Source organism: Homarus americanus, unplaced genomic scaffold (assembly GCF_018991925.1).
Source record: "Homarus americanus isolate GMGI-L3 unplaced genomic scaffold, GMGI_Hamer_2.0 scaffold52512, whole genome shotgun sequence".
Classification (NCBI taxonomy): Eukaryota; Metazoa; Arthropoda; class Malacostraca; order Decapoda; family Nephropidae; genus Homarus; species Homarus americanus.
This window is the reverse complement of record NW_024735442.1, coordinates 17780609-17791104: the sequence shown is the minus strand read 5'-3', so window position 1 is coordinate 17791104 and position 10496 is coordinate 17780609. Positions and strand designations below refer to the sequence as shown.

Here is a 10496-nt window from a genome sequence, read left to right as displayed (position 1 = left end):
ATTAATCTACACCACGAAGATGCCGGAAAACCACCTTTTTAAAGTGAGACAGATTGTAAGAGCATGGAAACACAGAAGAAGGAAGAGCATTCCACAGTTTGGCTGTGTGAGGAAAGAAGGAGGTACTATAACGGGTTATTCTCGTGTGACCGACATCCACATAGAAACGGTGGGCACCGCGGGCAAGACGTGTGTTACGAGCCCACGGCCTTGCCGGCGGTACACAGGATACCAAATCCACCGAACATTGCCCGTTAAAGTACCTGTAAAAGAGAGAGTGAAGCAACATTGCGGCGAAGAGAAAGGGAAGAGAGATTGTCGACTAAAGGAGGAGAGTTAATAAGACGAAATGCCTTTGATTCCACCCTATCTAAGAGTTGGACAGAAGAGCCACCCCAGATATGAGAGCAGTACTCCAAGTTAGGACGAATGAATCCCTTATATACTTGGAGCAACTGCTCAGGAGTGAAGTAGCTGCGGCATCTGTACAACATTCCCAACTTTCGAGAGGCAGCTTTAGTTATACTAAGGATGTGTGATTTCCAGGACATATTGGAGGAAATGGTGAGGCCTAACATATTTATTTCAGAATTTGGGAGGATGATACCGTCCTGAAATGTAATTGGTGGTGGACTACGTATCTATGCCAAGAAGGGCGTCCCCTACCAACCTCTCGACGTCCCCTTGAAGCCGACACTACCGACGGACACGCCATCACAATCACACTAAAAGGTATGTCCCTCAATATTGTCAATGCCTAAGGCTATGGCCTGGCACTTGACATTATTAGGGACCTGCCACGCTTTGCCATAAACAGATATATTGTACCGGGAAAATTCACCCCCACACTCATCATTCTCTCACTTTATGTAACTTGCTGACAAAACCCATGACCATTCAGGCTTTTACGCCCTTAATGCATGAGTCATAAAGGCAAGCATGAACTCTGCATGCTTCCCAGATGGGCACTGTAAACGCTTCTGCGCTTCACCTTGCACAGGATGTAAGGGGGTGCCCAATAAACTAGCCCCCACGGGGGCAATCTAAAAAAAAAATCTAATCTTGGTCTAACGGTACGACTCTAACCCATCCAGAGATAAAGATGTCGGCTGTTTGTTTACATCTGGGAAACGTCATGTTCAACCTTTCAAATGTGTGCCAAAGATACAATCAATTGCAATCATTTGAAATTACGTTCTGTTTTCCAAAGATAAAAAGAAAAAGGTAAATAAATAGTACAGTAATATGTGGTTCGTGGAAATTAAGTTATATACAGGTAACCAAATAAAGTGCTGCACTTACAGTAGATAGCTAATGCTAATTGAGCAATAAGATAACCTGTGAAATAAGATAATACATAGCAGCACAAAATGAAATCTTGGATATAAAAACTTGCAGCAAAGTAGATACTGTGTGTACTTCTCATATTCAGTATATTGGTCCTCAATATTTAAACGTTTCGGGTATAAAAGTAAGTATATCATAATGATCAGGTTAAGTACCACAGCAATGAAGAGCCTCCAGCAAGTCAGAAATTGGTAAACTCTTTGTGTTCCTGGCGAAGGCGGTGGGAACGAGAACGCTGGAGCAGGTCTGGCTTCGTCCGTAGCTGGTGAGGCGTCAACCTGCAGGAGAATAATGTACCATGAGTTACTGTCAACACATACAGTATACACACACACACTACACGTCATCACGAGTCTAGTATGAGGGGCTGGATGGAGGTCTCTCTGGGCCCACCTATACCTGCTGTAACAATCTTATCTTAGAATTCTTTACACATTTAAAACCACCAAACTCTCTAATTTCCTCAATCGATCTGGTAGCTGGTAGCTTAACGTACCTGAGGAAGGCGGAAGGGGTGTCGTCCATGGTGTGGGTGCCGCCGTAGCCTGGGTACTCAAGGGCGGCAGCAGGAGGCTGTAGAGAAGGATGGAGGCCTTCCACATCATCACAAGGAACTTGAACGTTGTAACTGCAGAAAGTAGACATTGTTGATGTTTCATACATAAACTATTTCACGTGTATTTTTCTATTACTGTATAATATATTAAATAATGAAGATTTGTAACTCATAATGTGTTATGGAATCCTTTGAAATAAATCCCACTGGTAGATGTTATCGCACACTATGATAAAAAATTGTGTAACGTTAACATCCTTCAACCGGACATCAAATTCGTCTTAGAAAATCGAAAACAAAAAAGACTTAAGCTTTCGTAACTCTTTATTATTTGAAACGTTCATATTCCTTTAAAGCAACAAAATATTGAATACATGATCAATTGTGTTCATTCTAAATGAATATGTAAAAAAAGAAAAATCGGGAGAGGGAAAGATAAAGGAAGGAAAAGGAAAACAAGCATAATATGGTGTATTTAGGAACAAATTATTATTATTATTAAAGCAGTAATATACTGTGCTGGTAAACCTCCTTAGTTCCTTATGGCCTTTACGTTGCCTCAACGTTTCACAACCGTCGCTTTCCAACACCATGATAAAACAAGGGCGACTGTCTGTCTCGCGAGTGTAAATTTGAGTTGTGTTGTCTACTGTCACCTGGAAGACACTGTAAAAACCCTTGGTGTTTGCTTGTAAAAATATGGTGTCACTTGCTCCAAACCTTCACAACCCGGCTGACGAGCGATCTCTAGCCGCTAGTACAGTACCGTATATCAGCACGACATAATCACAGTTATTACATCTTACTCGACAAGAGATGTTACCAACCTGTGAGCATAAACGGAGAAGAAGTTCCTATCCTCTGGGGGTGGGAGGTGAGGGGAAGAGTTGGCGGTGAAGCCCGAAGTTCTGCAAGAGCGGCCCACAGTGGCTCGCTCGTCCAGGGCAGCTTGATCCTGTACAACCCACTGATACACCAGCCGCTCAACACTGACCTCCGCGAAGAGGAGGAACCACACAGGCAGATTGATAAAAATGGGAAAACAATTGAATATATATTCCTTATAATTATAGAGGTGCAAACGGAAAAAAATAATACAAGAGTGGGGGAGGCACACAGGCTATTATGAAAATATTAATATAGATAGAGGAACACAAGGAGACAGACAGGAAGAGAAAGAAAGAAGGAAAAACAAATTAGTACATACGTGTGGACAGTTAAAAAAATCGTCCAGTGGCTTTACCCTATCTTTCCTACTCCCCCTTCCCTGGACCTTCAATGCCCTTTACTTGAAATTGAAACTAAAATTGACATTTTGATACCAACTACACATTTCATTTTACCCATACCAACACTTGAAAGGGAGCAGATATGTCACGGTGCCCTATATATTTATTCAGTATATGTATATATATATACATGTGTGTGTGTGTGTGTGTGTGTGTGTGTATCGGAAGGACAGGTCAGTGATATCTTCCTGTACTAGAAATATATGCTGCGGGACCTGATACACAAGAGGAAGGTTCAGCAGGACACAAGATAAACAGTCTTGGTGCTGAAAGGAGGCAGCCAGACGTAACCGATATAAACAGAATAAAATTCTCTTAAAATACGACTCAGTGAAGGTAAACCAACGATTGCTAAAAAGTATCACGTTGGAATCGCCGTTTTTTGTTCTATTAGAGAAGCCAAGCAACGTTGAGTCTAGTTAGTACTTGGATGAGTGACCGCCTCGCCCTAAGAACACCAGATGCTGCTGGTATAAGGACTACCGGAAACAAGCCTCTCATGACTTTGTCAGCTGCTCTTGGTCAAACTGACTGAATGTCAATTATTATAATAAGTAGCTAAAGTTAAACTATAAGTTTATATAATTAATATAAGATGGTATCGTAGGTAAAAATAAATTAAAATCAATGTTCAGCCGCGACAGCCTCCTCTAACAAACTTTGATAACTTCGAGAATAATTTTTTAAGTCTTTTCTTGACAGTAGTAGGAGGCCTGTACACGATGGTTTTCTGGGATGGCTGTGTAGAGAAGAAGGAAGGAAGGGGCTCCTGGGCGCCCCCAACAAAAGCGGGGTTCGTCCCCCCCATCACCATCTGCTTGCTGTCAAAGTAGATAGACATTCCCTTAATGACATCCATTCCTAGCAGAAGCTGAGGCCCTTCAGTAGAGTCAATTAACATATCTGTTTTATAGTACACGCCATCAATGCAAATTGCAACATTTTTCACCTTATGACGGACCATGGAGAGCGATCCGTCATAAAGTATCACGAAGCTTGGTGTACACATCTTTTTAACCAAGCCAAGGTGTCTGGCCAGAGCGGAGGTGATGAACGTGTGTGTACACCCAGTGTCAAGCATGGCGGTCACACACTCGCCTCCGACATTACACTCTTTGAAGATTCCCCGGCAGGGGGCGTGGGGCTGTTTGTAGCGTCGGGGGCACACAACCAATAAAGAATAGTGTGGATCCGTGATTAAAGTACAGTTGTACCTTATTAGAAAATCCATCCCTAACAGAGGACAGTCGAGATGTGTAACAACTGCCACCACAACGTGTAGGATGAACCTTCCCTCGCACACAAGGTCACACGGCAGGAAACCAGTTAATCCCTTGTTTCGTTTGTCATGCACCATGACTATCTGGCCCAGGAAGCCGGTACGCTTCGCTAGGGCAACGCTGATGGTAGAACAGTTGGCCCCGGAGTCCACCAGGAATCTGACCGGCTCCTGCCCCAGCAGGAGGGTCAACCAGAGCCCTTGTCTGTCCTGCTCCAGGGCCAAGGTTCGTGTCTGCTGCAGCATCTCACCTGTGCTGTCGTCGTGAGTCATCTTTGTTATATTATTTTCACGACTAAAAGAAATACTCACTAATAAACAAAAAAAAGGAAATTAAAAAAAATGTAGCTGCTGCTATCAGAAGATTATGATTAGTTTCAGATGTCTTGAACCTCCACCCATACATAAGGAGATTCGGGGGTCCATAACTCAAGGATCTTTAAGTGTAAAAGAAATATGTGTAAAAGACAGACTCAAAGGGGTTACACGTTTCTCACAAACAATTCAAATGGTTTAAAATTTTATTTTAGACTAACTTAAAAGGTCCAAAATTTTTCTCACAGGAAAACTCAACGAGTTAATCGTGTTCTAATAACAAAGTTAAAGAAGGCAGTACGTCTTACAAGATGGCAAGTGGAAAAAAAATACGACGACCAGGATCGTTAAGTCAATTGTGTTTTTAAGAAGATAAGTTTGGTTGATTCATGTAGAATTAAATTTAAATGACTTCATGGTTCCGGCCGTAGTATTTTCTTTTCCATCCGCCATTATAACATCTTACGACCCACTACTCACGGTAACTTGTTGAGGGGTTCACACAGGTTGAGGTATTCCATGGGGTCGGTCCGTCGAAGTCGGTCCACCACAGGCGGTGGAGTGGTCCAGCGGTCTCCCTGTGGGTGGAGCAAAGCCCGCCCAACTTGCCCGCCCTTCTTGACGTAGCCACCCACTTGACCAGTAGGTACCGTGTCCCGTGACACCCACCCCACGCCCTCAAACTAGCCAAGGAATGAGAGGGAGAGAGGTATAAAGTAAGTGTAACGAGACAAATTAAAATAATTCAAATGTTTCTTCAACGTACAGACATCTCGACTCTCATATCTGGTGTGTAGAATATTTATAATCAGCAAATAAATAAAAAACAAATTAACATGAACAATCAGCTACCCGTCCAAATGTTCCAACCAACCTGTTCGTGTAGCTCCCGCCCTTCTGTCCTCCTGTTTACACTTGTGACAGGTTGGTACTCCCGTTGGTGAGCCAAAATGTCCCCGCGAGTGTAATCCGGGTAATGGTGGCGGTACATGGAGGTGTAGTCCGGGAGGGTGGAGGATGCTAGAGGCACCCCCAACCAGTCCACTTCCACCACCTCCACCTCTTCCTTCTCAGGTGGTCTCACGTCTTCCATGGTATTGTTCCTCAGGCTCTCCACCACCACCTGCGTCTCCTGCTGAGGCTTCGTCGTGATGTTCTCGTCAGCGAAGCGAACGCCGGGAAAGTGTAGAGCGGCCGCGGATTTTTCTTGACCTGCTGGTGGTGTGGCCTCCAACACCGCCTTGTTGGCTTCTTGGATGATCTCCTCCATGGTGGTGGTGGTGCCTGTGTTGAAAATATGTCTTTGTTTTAACTTTATCTCTTATTTCATACAATGTCGCAAATATTTATTTTTAATTACTTTTCTGTGAGGTTTAGTATTGATACAACCGCCTGGTATACTGAACCTGACCAGGATAACAGCAGTACACTTACCTAGCCATATCTGTATACAGGGACTCTCAGTGAGGCAGGATGACAACAGGGTCCACTCTGCTCTGCCGCCAGGAAGACAAAACGGTAATCGAGCTATCTGTCAGGTCTGAATTTGCGCTCATTACCAGATTCCTCAAGATTTATTACCAAATTAAACTTTACCTTGTTAAACATACATAGAGAAACTATCGCTTACCTTGTAGATTTCCTGATCAATAATACTGGTCCACAATAATTCTCCAAAACATGGATCACTTTCATAAAACTTTTCGTTATCGATTTCTATTTGTTAGTAATAACAAGAGGACAATAAACTATATAAGAACATTATAATGAATGGCAATAAACCTTGTAATAACCCCGAACCCACCCTGATTTTTTTTAATCTGACCAATATCATGGGCATTTTGAGGCCATTTTGAAGTCATGTGCACTTTATATTAGGAGATAATCTCCTGAGTATAATATTGCATTAAAAAAAAGTATTGGAACTTTCTGATGAAAATGGGGGTCAGGACCCCTACCCTGGATCTGCCCCTGAAGATTATACAGCTGTTCAGTGTACTGTATCTGAAAAAAAAGCTGATTTTGACATACAGTACTTGGGGGTCTAAAGTTTATACCGCTTAATAACATAATGAAATATTGAAAGGTTATTACATTTATAAACTTACCTTTTATTTTCAAATGTTGAAGCGGTAAATTTTACAATGAAAAGGTCTGAAATGTATTCCAGGGTTACTGCCTCACCTTTACCTGGCAGGGTTACTGCCTCACCTTTACCTGGCAGGGTTACTGCCTCACCTTTACCTGGCAGGGTTACTGCCTCACCTTTACCTGGCAGGGTTACTGCCTCACCTTTACCTGGCAGGGTTACTGCCTCACCTTTACCTGGGATGACAACAGCCTGCTGGCGTCCTTAGTTGTCATGGAAACCACTTGAATGAACATTAAGCCGTAAATTCAATGGTCAATGATCTAAGATGAGATATAGATATTATTAATATATTTACTAATTCATATAATGTTTAATAATTTAATAAAAGTGGTAAAATAAGCACATTTCTTCTATTATAAAGACTATACTTGTCTTATTAAAATGTATGCCAGTGTGCAAATTCACATATTTAATAATTTATTTGATAGTTTGGTGGAATTGCATAAAATATGCAAAAAATATAAATAATAATATAGATAGTATTCCTTACTAAAGCTAATCTCTGTGAAAGGATCTTGTTGATATTCGGAGACGATGTCAGTATATTACTGGAACAGTCAGTCAGCTGTTGTGGCCCTGACCAACACGTGCAGGAGAGCCACCAGTGTGTGTTATTGACCAACAGTCAGTCAGCTGTTGTGGCCCTGACCAACACGTGCAGGAGAGCCACCAGTGTGTGTTATTGACCAACAGTCAGTCAGCTGTTGTGGCCCTGACCAACACGTGCAGGAGAGCCACCAGTGTGTGTTATTGACCAACAGTCAGTCAGCTGTTGTGGCCCTGACCAACACGTGCAGGAGAGCCACCAGTGTGTGTTATTGACCAACAGTCAGTCAGCTGTTGTGGCCCTGACCAACACGTGCAGGAGAGCCACCAGTGTGTGTTATTGACCAACAGTCAGTCAGCTGTTGTGGCCCTGACCAACACGTGCAGGAGAGCCACCAGTGTGTGTTATTGACCAACAGTCAGTCAGCTGTTGTGGCCCTGACCAACACGTGCAGGAGAGCCACCAGTGTGTGTGTGTCTCAACAACCAACAAGGTTCACAGGAGAACCAACATAAGTGTGTGTTATTGTCAACAATCAACAAAGTTCACATTAGTTAAGGTAACGTAACTCCTGAAGTGAGAGTATGTGTGTTATATCACAGGAAATCCTGTTTATCTTAGCCAGGTAAAATGTATTTAATATAACCTTTACTTCTCATACAAGACATTAGTTATGATGACCTTACTGTCCATGTATGACCTTACTCCTCATGGTGAATGTATTTGTAAAGATATGATTCAAGCCTACGATAATTTTATAGTTTCCTAATGTAATTACATGTCCTTTAATAATTTCTGATCTTCATTTTGGTAATACTTGACTGAGTTGGTCAGGCCTTAGTACTAACATTGAGGTCAATTCTTCACAAAGAAGTTTCGGTCAATTTTTACAAGTGGACAACCATGGATTTTTGGTTGAGCAATGTGTTTTAGCGTTGGTTTACACAATGTTTTTATTCTGTGGGGTAGGCATAAATCATAGGTTAACTCTCATTTCTTACCTCAAACATACAGTACCAAACTGGGTGGAGGACTTAAATACATTCTTCATATTTTGTTTTTTCCCTTTAATAAAAATGGTCCACCTCGTCCACCCAACGGTGGTGCTGTTTTTACACTTCAATTTTGTTTTTGTTTTTTTATACAAAGGCTTCTAGTGACTGATATTGTGTCATTTATCTGAGATAACATAAACCAGCCTAAACTTACCTAAACTAGCAATGATATGAGAGCTATTATTTAGGTTAGGTTAGGTTAGGAAGGTAAGATACTTGCAGCTTATGTTAATTTAGAGTATGGTACAGTACAGTATGCTTCTCCACCAGATTTTCATTCTGTGCATTAAAATAAAAATTTTAGTGAAAGTACCAAGGAAATCCAGCCATTGTTGAATGTGTGAACCTAACCTCTACCAGGCAAATAAATTATTGGGTCTTATAAGAAGGTTGTTCAGATATCTAGATTGTCTTTCCCTCGTAACGATCTTCAAGAGTGAAGTGCTTCCCCATCTGTTGTACTGTCACCCCGTCTGGTCCCCGAGATATGCTAGGGACTATCAGTTGGTTGAAAATGTTCAAAGGAGGGCCACCAGTCAAGTGTCCTTACTCGGAGCTGGCAGATGCTTGCCCCACAAGGGGTCACAGCTCAAGATTGAAGAAGCCGCAAGTCCACAAAACTGTGAGGGCAAAGATTGAAGAAGCCGCAAGTCCACAAAACTGTGAGGGCAAACTTTTTTGGAGTGAGAAATGTGAACTCTTGGAACAATCTACCAGAAAGTGTTGTGACGGCACTGAGTGTAAGTTCTTTCAAGACAAGACTTGACCAACACTGGAGCAGGTTCAGGTACATTCAAGAGCCGGTGCATGCCCAGTACTTGCCAACAGTGTGTAACAGAGACGTGACCGATCGCCCAAGAGTGTGTGTATACTGTATATATATATATATATATATATATATATATATATATATATATATATATATATATATTGGGCCTGGCCGGTTATTATGTGGGTGGCCTTCTGCTACAACATTTTACTGTATTAACTTTTGTATTTTGTATCTATTGGTTTGATGTACTGTTTTAAAATTATGAATAATAATTTCAGAATTTTGGCATTAAAATGGAAGACGGAGAAGGGAAAGAACGTGTTAGTTTTATTACTTGTGCTGCCTGGGTACCAAGGGGAGCTGCTAAGGCAAATCCAGAGAAGGTAAGTTAACTACAGTATACAGCAGTATATGAATGTTGAAGATTGAATATCATTCCAAAGAAAAAACATTTACAGTACAGTCTTCAGTTTAATTTTTATATTAAAGTAGCATACTGTAACTTACAGTATTACTGTACAGAATTTATTGCTTTGATGTTGGAAAATTTTTTAACCATACAGTATTTGTTTATTTACCATAATTACAGAATTTATTGTCAACTTGAGGGTGAAGCAGGCGGCCATAAATATAGTAGCTATAGGTGTATGTGTCAAGGCATCTTGTGACTGCTGGAACTTTAACAAATAGAGATTTTGGATGAGTTTAATAATTAATCAGTGTTGTATATTTTTCTCCACGTGTTTGGAAGTAGTGGCCTCGTTTGTCTTCTTGGCAGTGGGTGACCCTGATAGTCAACCTGTTTCACTTCATTTTAGTGATTGCTTGCTGCTGGTTCACAGATAATGCAATACTGTGCTTCTTTCAGTATTTCGTATTTCCATATCGTTATACTTCGTTAGATGGAAGTTGACCCTCAATATAATGAATTTTCCTCTCTTTATACTGTTGTCATTTAAATAGAGGTTTCACTGTACTGAAGTGCCACTTTTGATATACTATAAGATTTTTTGGTCTTAGAAGTAAACAAACATTTGAAATTAAAGATTTATAAAATGAAATTAGGGAAATGATTTAATGTTAATATTCATTATCTTTATCTTTTTAAATAAACAAATTAATACACTTTTTTGGGGGATGGTTATAAATACATCACAGTTGTCTAATCTTCTGCACTGCAGCCT

General features: G+C 41.1%; 2 protein-coding genes across 2 annotated transcripts in view; one reads left to right on the top strand and one right to left on the bottom strand.

The window, feature by feature from the left end:
* Nucleotides 1-994: 994 nt before the first annotated feature.
* LOC121870948 lies at nucleotides 995-6056 on the bottom strand. Its single transcript, XM_042372921.1, has 5 exons — nucleotides 5661-6056; nucleotides 5267-5469; nucleotides 2731-2892; nucleotides 1844-1975; nucleotides 995-1625 (listed from the first exon to the last, which is right to left on the bottom strand). The coding sequence occupies exons 1-5, from the start codon at nucleotides 6054-6056 to the stop codon at nucleotides 1529-1531; spliced, it is 990 nt and encodes a 329-aa protein (XP_042228855.1). The 3' UTR covers nucleotides 995-1528.
* A 1440-nt stretch (nucleotides 6057-7496) lies between these two features.
* LOC121871107 (periodic tryptophan protein 1 homolog) overlaps nucleotides 7497-10496 on the top strand; it is a 32806-nt gene continuing 29806 nt past the window's right edge. The window contains exons 1-2 of the mRNA XM_042373259.1: nucleotides 7497-8044; nucleotides 9591-9695. Coding sequence (XP_042229193.1) covers nucleotides 9606-9695 — 90 coding nt within the window. The 5' untranslated portion in view covers nucleotides 7497-8044; nucleotides 9591-9605. The remainder of the gene's footprint in view (nucleotides 8045-9590; nucleotides 9696-10496) is intronic.

What these genes read in the sequence shown, in the direction of transcription:
- LOC121870948 (XM_042372921.1), bottom strand. Translation starts at nt 6,056, where the DNA reads ATGGAGGAGATCATCCAAGAAGCCAACAAGGCGGTGTTGGAGGCCACA. An exon ending in GGCGGGAGCTACACGAACAG is followed by an intron (nt 5,470 to 5,660) that starts GTTGGTTGGAAC and finishes TTCCTTGGCTAG; the next exon opens with TTTGAGGGCGTGGGGTGGGT. An exon ending in GAACCCCTCAACAAGTTACC is followed by an intron (nt 2,893 to 5,266) that starts GTGAGTAGTGGG and finishes CGCGGAGGTCAG; the next exon opens with TGTTGAGCGGCTGGTGTATC.